At 36.6% G+C, this 25,363-nt stretch overlaps 1 protein-coding gene across 3 annotated transcripts; it reads right to left on the reverse strand.

Annotated features, from left to right (window-relative positions):
* Positions 1-402: 402 nt before the first annotated feature.
* On the reverse strand, positions 403-19,674 carry lingo4b (leucine rich repeat and Ig domain containing 4b). 3 transcript variants are annotated; one of them, XM_028010069.1, is made up of 3 exons: positions 19,323-19,674; positions 3,545-3,655; positions 403-3,460 (listed from the first exon to the last, which is right to left on the reverse strand). In XM_028010069.1, the coding sequence occupies exon 3, from the start codon at positions 3,450-3,452 to the stop codon at positions 1,638-1,640; it is 1,815 nt and encodes a 604-aa protein (XP_027865870.1). In that variant the 5' UTR covers positions 3,453-3,460; positions 3,545-3,655; positions 19,323-19,674; the 3' UTR covers positions 403-1,637. The 3 variants fall into 3 exon arrangements, with proteins under 3 accessions (XP_027865870.1, XP_027865854.1, XP_027865862.1); XM_028010053.1 differs by having other exon boundaries at positions 403-3,464; XM_028010061.1 differs by lacking the exon at positions 19,323-19,674 and adding an exon at positions 4,737-4,943 and having other exon boundaries at positions 403-3,464.
* Between the last annotated feature and the right edge of the window lie 5,689 nt (positions 19,675-25,363).

Genomic DNA, 25,363 nt, shown 5'->3' on the forward strand with positions numbered 1-25,363 from the left:
GTCAGCATTTAAGCACTTGGAGCAAAAGAGGCAGAAAATGTCGGTAAATGTCCAAAGAGATTAATGGTATTTCAGTTGGAACACACGTGGGGCCAGGAGAGAACGAGCAGCAAATACAGTATTACTGTGTACACATAATCCTTCATCTTTTTAGAAAAAAAAGAAATCACATATTTGTAGGGTGGTTTTGTGGTTTAATGTTGCAAAAGGACAACATAACCAGTTTGCTTTTTCAAACTAAAACTTATATTCCTCAGAGTGGAATCATATGGTGAGGATAAAGCTTCTCCTTTATGCAAGAAAATGTGCCATTTTGGCAAATTCTCAACAAGTCTGATTAAACTTCTTTTAGGTACAAAACCATCAGGAAAATTTCTTTATAAAAAGTAAAAGGACACAGACTTTGAAGATTGAAATCAGCATTTAATAACAGACTGAAAAAGAGTAATTTACAGTAACTAAACATTTTTAGTACATGTGTGCCACATTAAAATCTTTTTTCTGGGTGTGGTTAAGCACTGTTTTTGTATACAACATTGTGCATCAACTAAATTAAGCACACATGCACCAAGAGTGGCATATTTGAATGACACTAATCCCCAAAACTAGAAAAAATGATGCTATAAACAGAGGACACACGTTGCCCCTGACCTAAATAACAACAAGACAATATTGTTCAGGTGAGCATTCTCTCTGTCGATGGTGAGAATGTTGCTGAGGCACATATTTCTCTGTTTTGTGTAGTTACATTATATATATATATATATAAAAAAAACACTTCAATATAAAAAAGAGAAATGTTAGCATGCTGTGATAGAATAAACAGTCCCCTAATATTGTAATAAGGTGAATTTATGTAACAAAAGGAAAGGCAGATTTAAAAAAAAAAGAGTCTAAAATCTGAAACAGGAAGGATACATTCCCTATGTACATTATGGCTTGCTATCAGTGGTTTGACACTCCTATATCACGATTTAACATAAGTGCTATAAAGAAAAAAATATATAGCTGGATACTATATATATGTTATTTTTCTGCAACCTTATAAGTAAAACAAATCCCTAAAGTCACAAAAAGTTTGGTTTAAAGGAAGAAATTCTTTTGCTGATCTATACTCCATAGTTGGAGTATAGATAAAAGCTTTACATATATACTGTATATTTTTTGTTTGAGAATTAAAGCCAGTGTAAAATTGATAAGTCAGTTCTGGCATGTGAAGATAAGATTGAGTACATTAATAAAACATGAATGATTAAACAGCATCAGGTCTGGTTTATATTTTTAAAGCAGTAGATGTTTCAAATTTACCACAGCTTAATAAAAGAGGAGTTAAACCTATGATAATGGTTAATTATTATTATTTTTTTATTAAAAAAACAGAAGCTGTGGTAAGCACATGCTGATTAAAAGTATGATGTGTTAAAACAAATGCAGAGCAAATGCATTTTATTTCCTCAAATGACACAGAAAAGAAGCCACTGATATAATTTTCAGCTCTAAAACTCACAGAGGGACTAGCATGATCGAAAATATACCCTAACTGCTTTCTCAAGGACCATTTCAACTGTGGTTGCTGTCTTTGAGCCATATAGTGGAAGTACTTCATTCAGAGACTGGTCTCATCACTTTATATCTCTTCAAATAAGTTTCATAGTAAACCTGCCCCCTTCACCTCCATCCCCTCCTCCTCCACCAACAGAAGAGCGAGGAACAAAGTCAATAGTTGCTGTGTGCTTGATCTGACCTTTGCTCTGACTCCAGAAAAACATAAAGACGAAACAGATGGCCACAGAACTGAGGAATGACAGAAATCCCATGGTAGTGGCAATTATCAGGGTCTTTGCGTCAAAGGGATATGGCTTGGCCATTTGAGCTGAGGAGTTGGCAGCTTGGGCAGTTGAAGGCTCAATCCAACCTTCTTCTGTGAATAAAGGGATGGATCTGTTACGTGGAAGCCCCTTCACATATAGACCCACAGTCAGGCTGTCATTGCCAGCTGCATTGCCTGCCAGGCACTGGTATGTACCACTGTCCTGAACCTGAGCAAATCGCACCTCCAGAGTACCATTCTGTAAAACTCTGATTCTTCCTGAAGGAGAGTACACAGTCTTCTGGGGGGAAATCCAGGTGATAGCTGGTAATGGATCCCCATCAACCTTGCAGGAAAACAGAACGGTGGTACCTTCTTCCACTCTCGCCTCCTGCGGCCTGCGGTCCAAGACACGAGCAGGGCGACAGGTGAAAAGCTTTGGTAGTTCTTTTTCTGAGAACTCTCTGAATTCTCGATGTTTCACCGTATCAGGAGAAGAGCAAGTGGGCTGATGTCCATCAAAGTTCAAGCGCAGCCTGCGACGGACCACCCACAGAAGCCGACAATCACATGCAAGGGGATTCCCGTCCAACCGCAACACCTGAAGGTTCCCCACAGAATGGAAAGCACTCTCCTCCAAAGTAGTGAGCTGATTTGATGTCACATTAAGCATGCGAAAGAAGGACAGTCCCCTGAAGGCTCCTGGCTCTATTTGTAGCAGACTTGACCCAGCAAGATGCAACTCCTGGAGTCTCAGGAGATCCCCCAGCAGGTTACCTTGGATGAGAGTGATAGGGTTGTAGGACAAGTCTAGAAAGCGTAGGTACACTAGATGACGAAGGGCTGCATAAGGAATTGAGCTTAGGTTGCAGCTACTGATGACAAGTGAGGTCAAATTAAGACCAATTAGACTGTTGGCGGCAATTGAGTCTAATGCTGGCCAGTTCGAGATCACGAGACTTCGTAAACGGTGGAGTCGTCGGAAAGCATTGTTGGGTAGTGCAGAAATAGTTAGGCGTATCATGCAAAGTTGGGCCAGGCTCTGGAGTTGAGACAAAGCTTCGGAGGGAATGGAGGTCAGGTTGCTGCGGTCTAAGTTGAGCTCTTGCAGATTCTGCAGACCAAAGAAAGCTCTTTGTGAGATGAAGACGAGGTCATTCTCCCCAGCTTCCAGCGTTTGCAGGTTGACCATTTCTTTGAATGTATAGTCCAGAAAAACAAGAATCTCATTCTGGCTCAAGTCCACATAGCGCAGACTAGACAAGCCAGAAAACACTCCCACTGGGAGGATCTTGAGACGGTTGTTTTTAATTCGAAGTGTCCTAAGATTCCTAAGGCCCAAAAAAGCCTCTACTTCAATCATGGAGATTACATTATCACTGAGGTCCAACTCCTGAAGTTGCAGGAGGCCAGAGAACTGACGACGTCCCACAGTTTTAATCCTATTGCGGGATAAATCCAAGCGTCTGGCGTCGTTGGATACACCCTCTGGCACAGAAGTCAAATATTTCCCAGAGCAGACAGCTTCTCTTGCCTCAGGTCGGCACGTACAGCGTGAAGGGCAGCCTCCTGCAGATACACCAAGACCAAACTGAAGCAGGATGCTCCACACCCACCATCGGACAACTGACTCCACAAACATCTTACACCCTGCCTGAAGAGAGACAAACACAATGTCATTGCATGATCAGAGGATCCTTAGAAAAAAAATAAGCGCACAGTGTAAATACAAACCGTTTCAGACTTGGAGTGCAGATTTTCATAACCAGTTATGCAGGAACCATGGCTGATTTAGGTCCTTGGTCGGGAAATTTTCTGGTTCAAAAGCATTTCTTCTAATGTGTCCTAGATTAAAGAAAGAAGAAGAAAATCAAGCATAAGCAAAGTGCAAACTGATTAGACACTCAGAAACAGAATTTATACATTTTTTGTACACACAAGTTTAATCTTTCAGTGAAAAGACTGCAAACTTTCTTACAATAAACAGAAAAAGTATAAATCCTGTCCATCTCATTAGGTCTCTAAATTAAAACTGTGAGAAATAAGGTAAGTTAAAGGCATGAAACAAAGGCAGCGTTCTAAGCATTCTGTTTTCCCTTAAGTGCTAAATGATTCATTTTGCAGCACTCCGCTACATGAAAGGTTGAGGTACAACTACAAGCGGAGCTTAAATTAAGGGTAGCCAAACGTTTCGCAGACCAGCCGGCATTGATTCCAACCTTCTGATCCCAAGAAAAAAGCTACTAATAACAGAGATGGACATTATTCATTGTAGCTATATAAAATAAATTGCTTCTGTCTTTTGATATGACAAAAATTAAAAAATGTGCTCATGATGACATATAATCTGCTCTTGTTGAATATAAGTCAAGTTTATTTTTGTGCACAATTATGAATTTTTTTTTTTCTTGGCTGAAAACGTTGTTCATAATAATGTCAATTGCAAGTACACAAAGGCAACTGAGAGTGATATGATGCACAAAATACAGAAAAAAAAATGCAGACCAAAGTTTGATACAGTCTAAAGTATTTACAGAATTTGATGCAAAAAGCAACATAAAACAAAACCAGTAACAATGAAGTGTGAAAAACAGTAAATAATCACATTCATATGGAAATTTTCTTGTATCGCTTCTTGAAGTGTCTGACCTTGTCAGCAGCATAAAAATGTCATGAGAAGAAATATTTAAAATGTGAACTTCCCTTCAAACAACCACTGGAATGACTGGCTGAAATACAACAAAGCTTCAGGAATTGAATTTTATCAGTAAAGTTAAACAAAATCTCACAATTTAAACCCTAAACATAAGCAACACTTATTCACCAATATGTCCAATTATAAAGACTGGACATATATCTTCCAAAAACACACTCCAAAATCCAAAAATTATAAAATAAAATATTCTAGAAGCAGTTTAAATCTAACCTGGAGCAGCCGAAGCTTCTTAAACTTCAACATCAGACCATTCCCAGAGTGTTGCCCCAGCTTCTTTGCAGCCTTTCCTTTTAGTGACAGCTACCAACACTCCCAGAGCTGTGCAGGCTTTGTCTCATCGCTGTTCTCCAAGCAAACACTTTTTATACCAGCTGGGAGGGAGTGCTGACTCACGAGCCAAGACTTGCACTTTTAAACTCACTGCACTTGTGGTTGAGTTATACATCAAAGTGCTGGCAAACCCAAGGGAACTTTATACAACCCTCCATTGAGATGGTGACAAGTAGCCATTTACAGCTGGTCCACATTGACAACAGCTTGACTTATCAGTCAATTCAGGCTCAACAATAAAAATATTTTTTTATTATTAGGTATGACCTTCTCTAATATGAGGAGACGGAGTGCTGTGCATGCCCTGACCTATTAAAAAAATAGAAAGAAAAAAAACATCTCCTTAAAAATCAGTACTCTATGGATAACTACAATACTTAAAAGATTGTCAATAACAAAAAGCAGCTCTTTAAAACCAGCAGGTTTAAATGAGCTTAAAATGCCTTTCCTAACTAAGTTGTCAGAGACTGAGCCTGGCAGGTGTGTGAAATCTCACACTGGGCCAGTTGCTGAGCCCTTTCTGCTCATCTTGGATCAGGACCACTCCTCTCAGTTTTTTTACACACATCAGAAAGCTGCACTCCACACAAAGGTCACCACATTGAGCCACAGGAGGGACCGACCCCTTCCACCAAATCAAAAGGGGGACAGGATGGGTGAGAGAAATGCATTTGGAATTTTGACAATTATTTCTCACCCTGCAAGGAGCAAAGTCAAGAGTTTCACATTACGGTGTTAATTATTTTAACTATTTCTTATTACATAGAGTCCTTTGCTGTTTCCATTGCTGATGGAGATTGAAAATAGGGAGGTTGCAAAACAAGCTCTTACTGATGTCTAATAATGTGACATGAAAACATTTTTGGAATTTAGAAACTTATAAATTTTCTGAAAACTTTAGAGAAATATTTTTTTATTGCAGTTACTTAATTAAACAGTAACAGAAATCTGAAGAGTTACAGATAGTTTTTTTTTTTCTACAAAAAATGCCACAATTAGTGGCAACCTGAGCAATCCTTATAAATTAAATAAAATTTGATTGCATGAAACCCCTTGATCTAGAAATCAGATTTAAACACAAAACCACACTTCTATAAACCCATTTTCAAAATGGGAAAGATGGGAGCACATGTCACTTATGTGTGGACGGCCCTGACCACTTGGGTGACTGAAGTTTATCTTTCCCACACACACAGTATGGAGTCTAGTAAAAGACTGTCAGAAAACTGTGGCAAAAACTGATATCTTGGCATCCCTAATTCTTCATATTTACCATGACATCTACACCGGTATTAAATGAGGGTTAGGAACCACAACCATCTAGAAATAGCTAAAATCTATGAATCCCCTCTAAAAAACATATTTTAATAGCTAAAACAACAGCTATGCATTAATGTTCACAGTGGAAACCATCTTAGTACTACCATAATACTATCATAGAAGCTTTCTCATTGCCATTCTTAGAAGCACAGCCAATCATTGTCAAGGAAAATGATTGCTATATTAGCTGTTTTTCAAATGCTAGCCAATACCATGTCAGGGAGAATTGTACACAATATCCCAAGTTGCATATTCTTTCAAATATCCTAGATATGCTCTACAAAAACTCTGCAAATAGATGAATTTTCAGCCGTATATGTCAACCAACGCCTATGTTACCTATATTAGGACAAATATGAGACTAAGAATGCTTAGAAATACCAGAATATTTTAAATAAAAAACTTATCTCTGGTAGAAAGGTTAAAAAAAATGTCATCACTTGATATTTCAAAAGGACATTTATCCACAACATGGGGCCAATTATCACAGAAATGTTTATGTGGACACATAATTAACCCTCTCTCATCTGAATGCCCAGAGCTGACCCCAACATAAAAGCTGTGGGATCACCAGAAGAGAAGCAAACAAGGGAAAGGACTGGTTTGACGATACTTGGAGAATGTGTTGAGGCAAACAGTCAAAGATTGCTTTATCTATTTTCCACATCTTTATAGAATGTCATAGGACAAGAATCAGTGCCTTTAGGTTGGTGCCAGATATAGTGGCAGACAGGGCACCCCATATACCATGAGATTATTGGATGGGATTATTCATTTTGAAGTTTGATTTTTCACCTGAAGACTTTTGCTGCAGGTCTTCCTCTCTTCTCTCAACCCATTTCCTATCTCAATATTTGGAATATATGTCAGTATGGCCCCAAAGTTTTAAAATAAGAATGTTTTTTATGTCCCTTTTTAAATCTCAGGTCTATTAGGGTGCTATAGCAGATACAAATCACCTTTAATTCCATGTTTGGCAGGACCTTTACACAATAACATTGGATGTCATTGGAATAAAAGAGCAACTCTTCATTCCTGAAAAAAAAACCCAACTGCTTACCACTTGATAATAAAAACTTTGTTTTTAGGAGAGAATATCATGAGACCACTAAAAACCATTTTAGTTTAACTTTTTTTGTTGCTTATTTATGGGACATATTCCAACTGACTTTTCCAATTTGTTCTTTCTGCTCTTTCATCAGACAAAACTCATTAAGCTTCTCGGCTCGGGCCAGTTAGCGCATTACATCAGTCTCTGGCCATTCGCCACCAAATGTTTAACCTGTCTTCAGGGCCTGAACACAGACCGGGGTCTACAACATTTCTTTGTGCATCTTTTTATTTAATGATGCTCTTCATCTTTGTGTAATAAAGAATAATGGTGAAATTAATTAGTGTTTCTTCTTTTTTTTAAGATGAGTCATTAAGATTCAACATTTAGCAAACTTCAAAAATGCATTTAAAAAGTTAAAAGAAATGAAACAGATGAAACACTTTTGCTGCTCATTTCTCAGAGCTCATATTTTCTGCGGTGGTACTGCCAGGAGGAAGCAAGGTGCTGCAATTCTCTGTTAAATCAGTCTGTTCTTATTGCCAGCATTATGGCCTCATTAGTTTTGAGAATATAAGACTCTCTCTGAGCATTGCTTCTTTAAGTGCTGTCTTTTCTGTCATTCCCCAGTGCTCCTTGGTACTAAGTCACTTGCAGCGAAATGTGAAAAACTGTGACAAATATTCAAGAGTGCAATTATTGAGATGAATTCTTGAGGCAAAGGCTTCCTTTTCAACAGGTCCATTAAATAGGAACATGATCTTACTGGAGCCCCACATTCAAACTGCTTTGTTTCCTTTGACTTGATATGCCCTGAGCATGACTCCCTGTGCCAAGCTGCTCTGTCCTGACTAAGAATGCACAGTCTGAACCCGACGGGGCTTTCTGACACTTGTCAGAGACTATTTTTAGTTCATCATAGTGAGAAAGACAAGAGCCTGTCCCAAATCCCCAATTAAAACGGCTGAAACAAAACAACAGACAACTGGGTCTTTGCACTTAGTGTGGTTTCTGAGTGTCTGTTTGAATTCTGTGTTTATCTAAAGTTTGGATGGGGAGTGTTTGTGAGTTTTTCATTTTTCCTTTAGGGGCAGCTGCTACAGTGTGACAGCCCTTGGGATCTTCTAAATTCAAACTGCAAATATTGAACTGTTTGCCAGCAGAACAGCTGTTGGGTGCAAAGCAGGCCAACAAAGGTCTCTGGGGTTCTCCCTTGGATTTGTCTGGGAGGGAAAAAACATATAAACAATGTCCAGTCATGAGTCACAATTACTGTATGCCAAACAGACAAGGTCTCTGAAATAAACCATGCAGAACTTGTTTTATTGAAGCAAAGTTAATGTGGTTTGATGTTCACACCACTTTTTAAACTGTTTCTATAATGGTTCAATCCAACTGAGCTGCAAATTGATCACTGAAGGAAAGTCTTATTTCCCTAACTACACAACATGTTCCAAATGAAGCATGAACGGACAGTGACTAACCATATAAGCACTGCCACATTAAGGCATCCTTATTTACACACTAAATCAATCTCAAACTAACTGAAATATCTCAAACAACCTTTGTCTTTATGTGTTCTTTTAAACGTCGATTTTTTTTTTTTTCTTTTTCCCTTTGACAATGACTCCCATACACAAATCCCAAAGAAGGACTGCAGGACATCTATGCCCACTTTTCATTTATTCATGAAAATGAGATTTTAGACAAAAGCATCAGTTCTCCTGACATGAAGTTGAAATCTGTGGTACAAACTCCCAATGTCTAAGTTTTAAGGGTCTTTTTAGGCTCAGACTTTTCTTTTCTTTTTTTTACTAGTCTTGTAATACTGGGGCAATGAACTACAAAGTCTTTTTACAAACTGTGTTGAAGAGGAGCTAAAATTGAATGTTGGCTTCAGTACTGAGTGCTGACTGACTGTTACATCACTTCAGAACACCAAATTCTGATGCAAATGTTCCCCATCCATATTCTATACCCGCTTAATCCAGCTCAAGGTTGCAGGGAGTTGGCGGTAAATTCCAGCAAGCACAGAATGAGAGGGTGTGCACATCCAGGACAGGTCGACTGTCCATCACTGGGCTAAAACTGGCATGTGTGAGACAAACAATGTTGCCCTTCGCTTACTGTGTCATCTCTCTCTGTGTTTCTGCCAAATTCTGACTTCATGTTCTTTCTGTAAACGTGATATCATGTCTTTTAGTATGTAACATTTTCTCTCTCCCACTGAAGGAACTAATGTTACTATTAACTGGAAGTATCTTATTTGTCATCTTATAGATTGTACAACTGGCTCAGATCTTCTCTGTTTAGGTAAGACTCACTTTAGGAAGAAGTCATTTAGGGAGTAGCTGCTGCCTTTACCTCTGGTCACACTGGTTCTATACTCCTGGACCAGGATGTTTGTGTTCAACATTTTTTCATTTATCTTTTCTGTCAGTTATGATGACTGTGTATATTTCGCAACACTCATTTTGCTTTAAGCATTTAGGATGAAACAGACCAACTTGCTAAATCTCCTTTGAAACTGGTTCCCTCTTCAACTGAGACAGTTTTAATTGCAGCAATTCTGGCTTTGAATCCCTTACAGATTTCTGTTGTCACTGGCTTTACGTTATGATCCAACATTTGACCAATGACATCACAGGTAAAAATTGGGCATCTGTTGCTGTCGTATAATCCCCTTTGTGGTGGTACAGTGCCATGTCTTTCGGTAATTCAGGTCGAAATTATGTAATATTTATGGATAATGTGAAGGTAAAGCCACTTTCAATTTCATTACTGTTTCAAACAGCTGTGACATGGGCAAAATCCTCAAGTGTATGTGATCATTAGATTAAATGAAAATTACGTAAAGTGGATGCTAATTGTCTTACTTTTATGGAAGCTGTTGCTTTTTAGGGCAGGTAATGATAGAGAAAGTGACACATTACGATGAGCTTGAGAATTTGCATCATAAATGTTTAGTTAAAGTGGTTCCATTCACAGCACTTTAACTCCACACTGTGTGTTGGTTGGTTAACCACTCTGCTGTTATTCCACATTCTGACATCACGTAAAGTGCTGCGCCTGCAATATTAATAATAGCTCAAATAAATGAGGGAAGGGAATTAGTGTCAGCACAGCACCTATGTAATGTGACAAATTAGGCCATCTCAGCTGACAGAAACGATGCACCGGATCCATCATCGTACATCAGAGAGACGTCAGGAGGTCATGCGTTAAAGGCCAGCTGACTGATGGGAGACTGAGGACTCCAAACCTGAACCGGGTCGTTTGTTATACACAGATTGTAATTCAGGGCAATGCACTTAGTGATCATAGTTGCACTCATCTCTTTATAAAACCTGCTTACTGCCTGGTAATATTTATTAAATCCATGACCTTCACCTTTTAACTAAAGAAGTTCTTCTGAGTAAAAAAAAAACAAGATCAAGGAGCAAGTACCCAGAGATTTCCCTTTTTGTTCACATATGTGTGAGAACTGGAGCACAATGAGGCAGAACTGGCTGAGCAAAGTGAAAAGATTTAAATCTGTGAAACAAATGTGGATTTGGAAGTAATAACCTACAGAAAGAAAGAAATGCATTTAATTTCTTGTAAATTTCTTTGTTGCCATGTTTCTTTACAGAAATATACACATGTGTATTTTCTAAATGATTTATTTTAATTTAGGCTTGACATTGTTAACAAATATACAGAATTGTTTCTATTTTGTAAATTTCTTTCCGTACTCTTTTATATTTTTTAATTTTAATATGTTTGCCTAAGTTGAATGTGCATGTTTCAATTATCCAATGATTTTTTCCTATACTAGATATAGATGAATAAAAATAGAGATTTTTTGTGACACATAAGATTAAATAATTTTTGGAAAATCTTCCTATTCACAATTGTTTTTTGAACACATATTTAAATGTTTTAAAAATGCAGGTTTTAAATATGAGGTTGAAATACTTAGGTGCAATAATATTTTACACACTATGTGCTGGCATTTGCAAAGCAGTCAATCCATTATTTTCCTGAATACTGATTGGCTGTTCCTCTTGGCATGAAAATAAGGAAGATCATGGATGTCAACTTCTGCAGAGATGTAAAGACAGTTTCCACTGTGTGTGTCAAGGTATATTTGGTATTTGTACAATTAAAATAGGACATTATAAACTTTTTTACAGGACTTAAGTATATCCCCTACCTAAGCATAGTCAAGATACAGTATATACAGTATTTATACATATATATATTTTTTTCTATTACAGCATTAAGTCAGTGCTATGGCGTAATTTTCAAGGAAAAACAATCATATCCGTAATCTGTCTTCATTGTTCAGGTGGAGGTTTTCCTCTGTCTGCCGGCATGCTAATCTGACAGGACCTCTCTATAATCCCACCTGATTTCCATCTGAGTCACAGCCAGGTGTAACAGCACAGACAGGAAGGGAAAAAAGGCTGGATAACTGACAGAAGTGCTGAACCAACACTCCAAGAAGATACATTGTATGCTGTACATTTTTAGATTCAGACTTTTTGTCTTGTGGAGCAAGACTTAAGTTACAACAGTAAGCAAGAGGTTTGCTGGTGTTGAATGCTGCATTTGTGACATAATAGAGCTTTATGAGATAAAATCTCAAAAGCATAAACTCCAACAAACAAAACGGACATACAGGTTTACCCTTACTTGATGACAAAAACATCAGGATTTGTGAGAACATAATTGAGGATATGCTCCTACTCTGGCATTTACAGGCAGGGATGTGAGCGACAGAGATCAAATATGTTACATGTTTAAAAATTTGCTTCAAAAATGATGTTTGCAGTCAATATATTGGTTCACTCATGTCTGCACATCTGAGTTGTGACATATAAAAACAAAAACAAACTATGACAAATAATGTCAAATCTTTTCCATAAACATAATGTGACAGCTCAATAGAAACACAAACGAATCTTTATTCACATCTATTACTCAATTCTTTCTTGAAGCATCATTTGATTCAGTTTCAACACTTGAGTCTTCTTTAGTAGGAATCACATAGAATCATCCCTCAGCTTCGCCTGGTAAAATATTCACCTGCTACAAAAGATCCAAGCGTTATGTGAACTAAATAAGTAAAGTGCTGACACTAAATCAAAGTTTGCTTCATTCAATTATTAGTTTAATGGCTCTAAAAACACAGTGAATCTATTGCAGCCATTTATTTTATTTTTCTCTGATAAATTCATATTTCACAATAACTTTACAAAAATATGTCATACTATATGTGGAAAAAGCTGTTCTAAATTGGTATATAATATAAATATATATATATTTTTAATCACAAAAAGCCAGCACTTAACTGAGGTGTGTGAACTTCTGAATGCCAGTATGCATACTAAAAATTCTGCTCGTCCTTTCCTTTAAATCATGGAAAATGAATCATAAAATAGAAAAAGGCTTGCAAAAAACTATTCCATACATTGTGAACTCCAGTTCTGTAGAATAAATACGTGTAAAGATGATGTATAGTTATAGCATGATGGCATAAATCAATAAGGAAAATTAAGTCTTGAACTCAAAACCTCTTACTTAAAAAATGGATTAACATTTTCAACATCTTGGGAGGGTTATGTTAAAAAAAAACTTGTGCAACACCTTTTGTAAAACTTAACAGATAACAGGAAAAAGGGAAGTAACTTAAGTTAAGATAAGTTAAATTCCAAAATTAACAAAAATAAAAATTTGTGCTATTGCAAGAAATCTAAAATCAGAACTACTAAACAAACTACAAGTACACTGAGGAGAGTTAACAACTAAGAAACTCCAGGCAAATTAAAAACCCTAAAGACAAAAGGTAATGTCTGTTAGAGTAAAATCAACACACAAGGAAAAGTCACCCAAACATGAATGTAGCAACAGCAAACAGATACTAATTCATTCTCGGATTCATACCTGTTTGGATTTCATAGCCATGTACTCATACCATGACAATAGCTACATTTCCCTTAACCACATAATTGTAATTTGACACAATTTGACATTTTGAAAAAAAATGTGCTCAACAGAAACAGGCCAATTTGGAAAAACTCTCAACTTTTGTCACGCTAGGATGAGGTGGAGTTTTTGGCCATGTCGAAATAGCTTAATTTCACAGAACTGCAATGGAAACAATTTTTTTTCTCATCAAATGAGTCACATTACAAAAAAAATTTATGGTATTGGTCCAAACCATGAAGAAGGTAGCAGAAATCTGCTGCAGAGGCCTAATAATCAACCATCATTTCATTTAATTGTGCTAAACTAGAAAAATTACTAAAACAACCAGAATATCAACCCTTGAGGACGACTCACTAATACCTTGGTGTGTTAACAATTTTTTATTCTTGAATTATGAACATACATTTATAAAAATCATATAATTTTATATTAAGTTCATTCTAGTAACTTATTTTCTGAAAACCCCATGTTACACAATTTACATAAATAAACAGTGCCCCACCCCAACCAACAGGCAAAGAAAATGTAAAGAATTAACTTAAATTCAAAAGGAAAAGTACAAAAAGGGTGTGTAGATAGAAGACTAATGCTGCTATACCTCAAACCAAATATTGAATTATTAAACTGCATCACTGGTCATGAAGGTCTCTGGTTATAATCACAATAGCACAATTTACAAGGTTCAATTCTACTGATTTTGATAAGTTGTTTTTCTATTCTCAGTCTATCAGTTTTTTTGAACTATCCTGCAAAACTGAGACTTTTAACACTCTGGCCTTTATCTATTTAAATTAAATTAAGAGAAAGAAAGAAAAATCATCCCCGAAATCAACTGAGGTCATTACAATTCTGCTTACAGGGAAAAAAATTAACTAAAAATTCAACTGCTTATGCTTGGATTTATTCATTCTGAGAAATTGACAACATGAACAAGCAGATGGATGGGAACATTGCACAATAACTGTGGGAAGAAATCATTCAAATTATTTATTCGAGGAAAGTGCAGATCTGTTCGAGAAATCTGCTTTTCAACAAATTGCGTTTTGCAAACCTAACAGCCCCCAAGAGACATATTTTTGCCTGAATGGGAACAAAAGGCACATTGGGAGGAAGATAGGCCAATTTAATGGAGGGTTTTACTTGTAAAATTCAGTGCTTACTGTATAATAGCTCTTCCTTTGGTCAAAATGTCTGCAGGACAGAAAATTATGCTGATAAAAGCATAGAGATACATTAGCTCAGATGAAGAAAGAAAAAAGACACAGGGATGGCGCTTTAGCAGACGCTTTACAGTTGACATTGTCTGCCATCAAACGTGACACAAAAGTCTGTTGGAAGCTGGATGCATAAAAGTGCCTGACCTGATTTCCTTAGCTTTGTAAATATTGCATTTGTCTGCCTTTGTGGTCTTCTACCAATAAATTAAAAAAGAGACTGCACTTTTGTGCAGCTGATACGGAGTAACATTTATAAAACTGCAACAGTTCGAAGTCAAAGAAAGTGATGATTTTAGTAAAAAAGTCAGTCGCTGACACTTTTTTTTACACCTCCAGGATTGAGTGCCGCTAGAACCCCGACCTCATTAGCTTCAAAGAAAATGTCAAAAAACGAGACATATGCACCCCCCCTTCCTGACAGATAATCCATACATATGAGCAAATCCAAAACACAGGGGTAATAAAACCTAATTCAATAAAAGAGGTTTTGGTATTTTTGGCAGTGTGAACACGTGCCAAGTGCTGCTCATAAATGAAAACGGCATGTTCATGAAGCTAATCAACAGAAGAAAGCATAACATGGTTTAAAGGTTTCCAGTAGAAGGCTGGAGTGACTTTTGATGCTAAATAAGCACAGTACATTTACAGTCAGACAGCTGTGGCCTATGGATGTGTTAGTGTTAGCTCTTGGTGGTTCTTGAAGCACTGACTCCAAGCAAAGTCTACAGCTTGTGAATCTCCAAATTATTAAATGCTTTGGACTTCTCTCAAGGATGTGGTTTATCCCTGGTGCTTTACATTGAAAAAAATAAAACAGGTGATACAACTTATAAAAAAACTGTTTATTTGTTACAGGTGCTCAAATTAAGTTTATTCAAGTAAATATAAAAAAGAATATTAAGTTGCCTTGTTAAACAACTGTAAGTGAAGTAAGTTTGACAAACAATTTGAATACACTTAACAAATTATTATTATTTTTTGTTAAGTTGGAGCGTCACTATCTTTTTTTAATGTAGACTTTATCTTCCAGGCCTTTTCCTTCGATGGTATTTTCCAATATTTTCTTGGTGAAAGTAAAACGTGAACTGCCAGTTTCTTTTACAGAGAGCTTTTGTAGATTACTATCCTTGTTGTCAGTGACTGAAGTCATCCACGTATTTGTATCCTATTGAAACTCCTTATTTTAAAATGTATTTTATATAAAATTCTTAAAAACTGAATTATGAATTTTCATGGGCAGTAAACCAAAATAGTTGAAATAAAAACCTTGCAATAGTTTGCAGTATGTAAAATACATCTTGTTAATATGCAAGTTTCACTTTATGGATTAAATTACTGAAATAAAATAAATTTTTAATAACTGTGTAATAAATTAAAATGAACCTGTTCATCAAAAATGCTTTTAAACTCGCATTTCTTTCTACTAAAATTCATAAAGTTAAAAGAGAAATTGCCCATGAAAGCTTTTCTGTTATGTACAAAACAAAACAGATACATTTGTGTGGAGTAACCCAGTTTCCTTTCAAATGTGGAACAGCTTCATACTTCACACATGAGTGAATAAAAAGGAAAGGAAGGAATGTCTCTTTTAAAAGTAAAACATGATGAAAAAACCCTGTAATGTATAGATGCTTTTTATCTATAGTCCAAAAACATCAGCCCCGGGCAAGTATTCATTTCTTATTCCTACTCAAAAGCAAAAAACATCCCGTCCTTCTATTCATCTATGAGAGAACGTCAAATCACAACGTGGCCTAAATCTTGAACAGCAGGTTCAAAAGTGCTGTGCATTATTGATTCCTCCCTGAAAAGATGTTTTCATGTACAAACGCTCCAAAAGCGGTTAAGACTGGGATGAAAAGACAAACAACTGCCCATGGCACAGACCTCATGTGCAAATCGAGAGATTTGTCCTTTGCAGCTTTAGAAAAAAAAGTAAAGTGCTGAAGATAATCTCCTGGCTGTTAAGACTGAAAGAACATGGAGGCTGGATGTGAGGATGCTTTGTTCTGAGCTCTGATACACCTTCCCTGGACAGAACCATCTTGACCTGACCCTGGTATTAAAGCTCTGGCAAAAAGGTCAAAGGCACAGTCAGACAATGAGTTTATCAACATATGCACGTGGCTTTTTTGTCGACAGATGTTTTAAGGCTTAAAGCTGTTAACGCTAGTGGTTTGAATAAAGATTAATATGTGCTAGGACTGTTTGAGGATAGCGAGTTCCACAACTAGAAAAAAAAAAAGAGATGTCTTCGGATTTTATCCTGTCAAATAACAGTTTGACACAGTTTTGCCAACCAGAGTCTGACAGTATTGAGGACAGCACAGGATACAGTACTGTCAGTGAAGTGAGCAGCTGCTGAGCCAAAGTTTGTGCATTTCTAAAAGTATGTTCCCTTATTTGTTCCTGCTTTGAATTTCTCCTGCTCTACCACAGCCTAAAAGTGCTCTATTAAATTGAGATCTAGTGTGAAAGACACATCAAAGGCCACAGTGTGTGGCAGAACAATCTTCTGCCACACAACTTTTCTTTTTTTAACCCTGATCCCAGCAAATGGTTGTGCATGAAAATGCGTGTTGGTTGTTAACAGCAACACGTAAAGTCATTTAAACTCCCTGTCTTCTCCATTCTGATCTGATGGTCAGTTTGTATTTTAGCAAAATATCTTCAGCACCTCTGGATGTCGAAATATTGAGAGTGATTCGTTAGACTTAACAATCAAAAACACCAATGACTGGTGATCAATGAATCATTAACAACATATGATTGCCCAAGTGCTAAAATTAGGATTGACACTTCCAATCATAATCCACATTTTTCTCTTAGAAATGTTACAGTTTATTTTATGATAAATTGCAAAACAAAAACAATATTATCGTCATCATCATATCTTTATTCCATCATATCTTTAGTAAAAGGATAAAAAGATAAAATACTGTTTGAACATGAAGTTTTTAACTCTTCCAGGATTTTTAAAGCTTGTTATATTCCTTGGATATTTTGAGTTTTGGGTTTTGATCATTTTGTTGCAATTTACTTTTTTTAGGTCTTGCCATATTCAGTTCATTTCCCTCTGTTCATTATTATTACTAAGGTATTGCCATATAGGTTTATTCCTCCATTTAGTTTCAATTTGTTCATGTGTTCTGTTCCTTGTGCAATTGAATTTACTTTTCTTGATTATTGATAAGCCTTTTCCATTTTAGTTTTTAGGTACTTTGAGTTCTAGTTCAGCTCCATCTGTACTCATCAGTCTCATCAGTTGACCATGTTTCCTCTGGTTTATTTGTCACTTTCCATCCTTGCCTCAGTACTAAAGCTTTTGATTTGTCATTGTTCATTGCTGGATTCTTCTGTTTCGTTACTATGACAGATTTTTCTTCTGCTCCTTATTCCATGCTCCATATTGTTAATAAAAAAACGGCAACTGTCAGATTCTATACTCTGCCACGCATGAACTAAAAATTAACCATCTGAGTAAAAAATATAAAGTTCATTCAAAGTAAATTTAGCCTGCAAAGTCTGAAAATATGAAATTCCTAAGACTATCAAAATGATGAAGGTCAATGAGCCATGAACTGACCCATTAAAGGCAAATACACCCAGAATCACCTGAAAACAAGAAAGCTCAATAGCTTTTTCTCCTGAAGCTGAAGTCAGTTGCAGTCTAAATTTCCCTCTGAATATAATAGTTCAGGTAAATCATTCGCTAAGGAGAATGACATAATTCCTGTGCATAAAATGGCCTCTGATTAAATTGCCCATTTGGCTGAATCCCAGACGTAAATCCTTGGTTTTCCCTTGATGGTGATCTGCTTCTCTTGAGCTTCAACTGATGTGATGTGTGTCCTGATTATGATGGAGCTGAGAGGACTAACAGTTTGCTTCTGCTCTAAGTTCAGTACTGCAACTTTTTTTTTTTTTTTTTTTAAAAGCTAAACCTTGTTCACGGCGTAAGTGACATTCTAACAAGCTGTACCGAGTCTGGTAATGCGGCGGTTTTCTCTTACAAAAAACAGTTTAAATGGACTTATAAAGGACTTTGATGTAAACACCCTAAAGTAAACGCTGTCCCATGAGGAAATGAGGCTGCAGTTGTTGCTAATCCTGCTCAAAGGCAGTTAAAACACAGTCTACTGCAACCCTTTTTAGGTTTATGGAACAAACTATGGAGAGGATTACTGCACAGAGGCACTCTACAAAACACAGCAACAGATCTGCACAAGCAGGCAACTCATGATAAAATAATATTAAAGCCCTTTTATACATGTGTAAGGATAATTTTAAAAGAAGAAAATTGTTAGTAAAGATGAAATTGGCATCCTCCTGGAAATCCATTCAATCACTATAATATAAATTATGAACATAAAGTTGCTAAGGGCATTAATATAATAGTTTGTTGCTGCATTGACTGATCTGGGCTTTCTTAAAAATTATGAAAGGTGATACATTTTTCTGAATACCAAAATGAATAGACACCATTACACTACCACAAAAAACAGTCAGGCAAAAATGCAGTAATATATATATATATATATATATATATATATATTTACTGTTAAGCTTCGCTTTTCTTGATCTTATTGTTTCCTTCAATCCTCTATGCTACATATCAGCTTTACAGAAAAGTAGGCTTTGGCTGTCAGGTGAGAATGTTTAAATTGTTTTGTACGTAAGCAATTAAAATAAAAGTGAATATTTCCATCAAATTTATTGTATTCAGAATTTTTATGCTATCAGATTACAATATGAGTAAAATTCATCTTTACATTTGTTATTATTGAAAAGGTATCGGAATGTAAGATGATGTTTCTAAGTTCAGAGCAAACCAAAGTGATGGAAAAATTGGAAAATTGCGTTAAATTTCTGCAGAAAAGCAATTATTTCATGAATGAAACTCACCAGCGGATGTTTTCAGGGAAGGAATCATCGCAAATCCTTCATGGCTTTAACGCTCACATGCTCATCCGAGTTCAGGACAGTCTCCCTCCTCTTCCTCCTCTTCCTCCTCTTCCTCCTTTTCTCCACGTTCAACAAGACTTTCCCAACATCTGTCGCACCACAGTGGCGGCAGTTCACTCCGCCCTCCTTATTTCATTAAATCCTTTTCCGACCGTAGAATACCGTGGGGAGTTCTCGGATAATTATGGCACTAAAATAATTTAGGTCGGCTCTGTCTGCCTTGTTGTGTGATGAGGTGGAGAAGCGGCTTCACTCTGACGCGCTGCTGCTGCTGCTGCTGCCGCTCCGCATCTCTCCACTCAGCTGCCAGTCTGGTACAATAACAAAAGTCCTGCAGATTTAAAGGATGGATAAGCGCCGCGTGTCTGGCTGTAATGCTTTAAATCCCGAGGAATACCTTCAAAAATAACACCAAAAATCAGATTTGCAATATTGAATTTTAATTTATTGCTCTTTAGAATAAAAGCAACATTCGCTAAATGTGCAGCAACAATCTAAAAATTCCGGGGTTAAAACACCTTTTGGTTTATTTTGTTAACTTAGTCCTCAGCTGAAAAAAGGGTCCAACTTTGTATAGTTTAATACAAAAGAGTTGGGTTCTGGATTTGACCCAGAATTAAGGTTTTAACGCAACAGTTGGATTTAGGAGGATAGGATGGTGGGCTAGAGCAAGTTTTTGTGCCCTATCCACCCAATTTTCTTTTTCACATGCAAATTACAAATCAATTCAGATCAATACTTGATTTAAATAGCGCCAAGTCACAACAAATTCACTCTCAAGTAACATAGAAACAACCCATAGATGTGACATTATTCCCCTGTGTTTTTTACCCTCAGCAGATTGTGTTTTTTAGCTAAATAACTTTGGTTCTTTTACAAACTCAGACTGAAAAGTGTGTTTCCTTCTAGCAGACAAAGAGTGTTAAATCATTACTTTTATGACATATTGAACCTTTAATTACACAGTACCATGTTATAGTTCTGGTTCAGCCTCACCTTGTGAGAAAATGGTGAGAGGTGGGAAAAGAACTGCCAGAAGATTACAGAGATCACAGCATACTGATATTTGGGATCAGCGATAGTTCTTCAGTTTTTAAAACTAAAAAGAATGAATTGCATTTGTTTCAGGCGTACGTTGTTACAAATTATACTTGTACAGACTAGCAGATTTCTTTGTTTTAATACAATTCAACAAATTGAATTGTCTATAGCAAGTAATAATAAACTGCACCACAATACATTTGCATCCAAAGTGTGCTTGAGGTAGACCCAATACAGGCAAGAAACCAGGAGCAACATAGTGAGTGTGAAGAATTTAATGGTAATTGAACTTACAGGCAGATGCAAGACCAAAATGTAAGAAAACAGAAGATGACAATGAAGGCAAGGAGGTTATACCATACACCAGGTGAACATAATCTGGGAATGCTAATCATTTTATAGGGATAGGTGTGAGAAGGGACGGTGACAATACAGAAACACAAAGGGTGTTGAAGCAAAACACAAAGGGACCTTAAAATTAATGGATAAAAAACCAACACTAATATGATCTAAATACAATACTTTTGAACTTGTATATTCCTTTCACTCTTTTCATATCACACAGGCTAAATGAAATGCCTTTGCTTTAGTAACATATTGAAAAGTCAGGAGTATAAAAAAGCTGTATATAACCAAGGATTTTACCCAAAATTTAAATTGTTTTCTCAGACCATAAGCAGATTTTCAGGATGCTTGGACTTTTCCATTTGGTTCCCAGTAGGTGACGGTGGTCGGAGGCTAAACCTCACTTTTCGTTTTAATTAATCCCTGTTGCTTCTGGTTCGCTGCGTTCTGAAAGACAATCATGCACATCTTCATTTCCGCTGCTCAAGGGGTTTAGATCAGCTGGCAGGAGGCTTCACACTATGGCTCTGGAGGAGGCAAGCTGCTTAGTAAAACAAAAATCACCATAAAGATCTGTGAGGCTGGTCAAAATGGCTACAGACATAGTGCACATTACATTTAAAAAAAGACAATCAGGCATCACAATTAATATTTAAATGTAATAATTCAATGGAAACAGCCTGAGAAACCCATCATCAATTAGTGTATGCAAAAGTGACAGTCTTGCCCAAAGGTGCACTGATGGTTGTCATGTGAAAATACATCGATGTATCACTTTTACCCAAGGGTTTAATTATATCAAAAGCTGAGTTGAGTTTGTTTTGTCTGAGATCAGCATCCGGAAGTGAAGCTAATTAGGAAAGAGACATCATGAAACTTTAACTTTTGTTACCAGAATTGGCTCCTACTCAAAATCCCAGAGCTAACAGCAGTGCTGATGAAGAAAAGAAGGTTAGTTACTTCTGCACCGCCTTCAAAACTCTATGATATTTTTAAAAGCGCATCATCTGTGCACTGCTTATTGCCTGGCATGAAATAAACCCTTTGTGTTCCCCTTCCCAGAAAGTTTAATTTCCTTTTTATTTATTGTGGGTAGCTTTAATGCTATTGAAGAGATATGAGCAGATGATCAACACTGGAGAGTTTTCTGATGTTAATTTTTGTTTGTGAACACAAAATAAGAAAATGAATCTGATTTGGTAAATTTTCTCTTGTAGTTAATGTCTACTCTCTTCTTGTTTTTCGTGAAAATCAGAAAATAACTAAAAATGCTTCAAAAGGTTGAGTAAAAGTAAAGTTTGCAGGAGTAGAAAATATTTCTAAGAAATTCAGCTGCCTTTAAGTCCAGCATTTATGTTGCAATAACTGTTGTTAAAAGCCACAGCTTAAAATAAATGACTCCATAAACTCTGAAATAATTACTTATCAGGCTTTTGTTGGCTGGTACTGCTTCTTGTTCTGAAATAATGAAGATGATGGCCTTGTTTGTTTACTGTTGCAAAAAAAAAGTAAACAGTTAATATTATGTCTGTAATTGTTGACAATTTTTACATTTCAGTTCATATTTGCATATTTGTTGACCATTAGTCTATTTAGTTTTTGAGTGTCCACATTCCACCCTACATCAAGACCCACTGAGGGATACAACATGAAAAATACACTAAGCACAACTTCCTTCTTCATGAAAAGTAAAATGGAGTAGCCTCAGATTTTAGCGGTTGTAGGATTTCTCTTTTGCCTTTGACAAAAGACCATGAGCCATTTCTCTCGGCAGCTTCTTATGTTATTTACTTTGAAATATCTCCAATTGTCCCAAAATTTGATCTAGTTCAATTTGTTTGGCACCAAATAGAGTAATTCCACAAGAAAACATGTTTTTTTAATCTTTTTTAATTATTATTATTTTTAATGCTCTACCATTGGCGTTTGAGTGAAAATGAGAAGTTGGTACTTTAGTCCCACACTAAATGATACTGCAGTTGTTGCAGGAATTCAATAATCCAGGCTCTGTTAAGTATTGACTAAATAACTACAACCATTTCTGTGCAGTGAACCTCTCTTTCTTTGCTCCCTTAAAAGCCATTTCTGAAACCAAGCACAGTCAGACCATTTAGCTTTTAAGTACATGCTGAGATCCCAGCTGTTGCTTGCTCTAATGAGAATCCAGGGTTGCACTGATGGTGCTGATGGCTTGTATTATCGCCACTGCGTTAAAGAGTGTGCTGCTACAAGCCTTAAGCTCATTTCATGAGCTCATTTTGCACATCAGCAATTTCTCTCCAAACCTCAATTCAAATCTTTTATCAATTAAAAGAAAGAGGCACAGAGCATGGCAGCACTTTAAAATCTAACGCTGCTGCTAATCTCCAAAGAGCAAATGTGGAGACCCATCAGCATGTGACAGATAAACCACTGAAAAAATTATGAATGTGTGCTCCCAGCTTGTGTTTATGAAAAGGGCTTTCATCTCACTGTGTGCGTGGGTGTGTGTGTGTGTGTGTGATGCTGGGAGTTTCTGTGGCTGCTTAAAAATAAATACTAATCCCTTAAACATTATAGCACATGTGTGCATCAACAGATATCGCAGATGCCCGGCAACCATGCCATGTAAAGAGATTAGACAACAGGAATCATGAATGACTTGGTTTTGCATCCAGTTTCAGACTGGGTCCGTTGATAATTCTCCTAAGATCATGCAACAAACATTCAGAGGGTCTGCAGTCAGGGCTCTGCACATGCAGACTTATTATCTGCCCAGATGTCCCAGCTGGATTCAATGCTGAAGTCATTTGTTAATACTTTGAGTAAGTCATTATATATTTATTAAGACTGGTATAAATCTAAAAGAAATATAATACATGAATCTTTTGCTGCAGTAGCGTAATATCACTCTAAAAGTGTAGATTAATCCAACCTATAATTTAAGCACATGTCTGCAGATTAAAACAAGATACTTAAAATATATAATTTCCTTTTTGATAAAATTAATGGTGTCACCATTTTTGGCTCCCCTTCTGTCATTACTTTGTTCAACTCTATTTTGCCCGCATATGACAGTTTTATCCATGTTCAGTAGCATTTCACAATGTAGTAGCATACAGAGAGAAGGATCCTTGACTGTTAATCTTTGCACAGTTTCTCTCTGCCATGTGTTTCATCTGTCCAAAGTACACTGTTCTAGTTAAAGTAACAGTAGATTTCATGTTTGTGCTGGTGCAGCATTCAGCCACCAGCACTACCTGTATGCCTGCATGCTGCCTGTCCTTCTGACGTTTCTATTGTTGTTCATTTGGTCATTTCCAAATAAAATCTTTGTGTGTTAAACTGAAATCTGATAATTAAAAAAAATACATTTTATTTAAATAACTGTTAGAATAAAGTCAATGTAGCACGAAAACATGAAAAATGTCTCATTCATTTCACAAAATCCTTATTGGCTATGCTGATCTTTTGACAGATCTCTAGCTGGAGTTTGTGTCAAGCTCCAAATTTGTAATTACTACTCAGTCAAATCTCCTGTGATTGAGTTTTGCTTTGAAGCTAGCCTGATAAAGGTGTGCACTGAAAAAGCTCTGTACTGCCACAGCTCCTTGTAATTTATGTTTAGGGTCTTTGAAGGATCTTCAAATAGTGAAAGAAAGGATTAAGAACCCAATACTTAGTCATTTAGATTGTTTCTAGAGCCATTGCCAAATATCTCCCCCTACAGTTCAGAAGAAACACTGCACCATTAGTAAAGTTTTCCTTTGGGACTTTTTAATCAGGTTCCTGTTGAACTTGTTTCAAAACTGTAGAACATTTATTAAAATTCTCATTCCTCCCTTTTCTACAGTGCTACATTTAAAGAAAAAAAAGACATACCGATGTTTACTTTGATTACAATTCATTGGGTGTTTTAAGCCTTAAAATACAATTTGGTCACTTGTTGAACTTTCTGTTTGTCAAATAAAGTGAAATGAAACTGTAAAGATGTCAAAGGCTGATGACTTTGAAAACCTTTTAAAGCTGTTATATTTCAGTCCTCGGGAAAAGCTTTTTGCATTTGCTTGCTGTCATGACCATATCTTGTCCATGAAATGATTTCAATCATTGGTGACTTTAACTCTTAATATTTTGAGCAATTTTTATCCTTCCACTTACATATCTGCTCATATTGAAATTGAAAAGAAAACGGGGCAGACATGGCTCAGACAACAGGAGCCTTTCCAACTCTGTAAACACACAATGTCTTTGCTTTCCCAAACAATCAAAGATTGGAATGGGAAAAAAAGGCAACATAGTTTAATCTGCTGGAATCAAAACAAGCCTTTACAACCTCGTTGGTGTGTGCTGGCCTAATCTCTGAACTGGTCAGGGAAAAGTCTACACAGTTCAAATCAAGATTTAAGGCCTGTTGGGCTGACTCTCCCTCTATTGGCTTGAGGGCTTGGTGTTTTCGAGTCCTCAAGCCTGAAGCAAAATTAGGGTTACATAATCTGTCCCCAGAGGAAGTCAGTGGTATGGATTCAAATAGAAAATGGGATGCCATTCAATTTCCTCTGTTGTACCTCACTGCAGTGATGTAAGGTTTTCCTGCCTATTCTCACAGTGCCAAA

Source organism: Xiphophorus couchianus, chromosome 3, assembly GCF_001444195.1.
Source record: "Xiphophorus couchianus chromosome 3, X_couchianus-1.0, whole genome shotgun sequence".
NCBI lineage: Eukaryota > Metazoa > Chordata > Actinopteri > Cyprinodontiformes > Poeciliidae > Xiphophorus > Xiphophorus couchianus.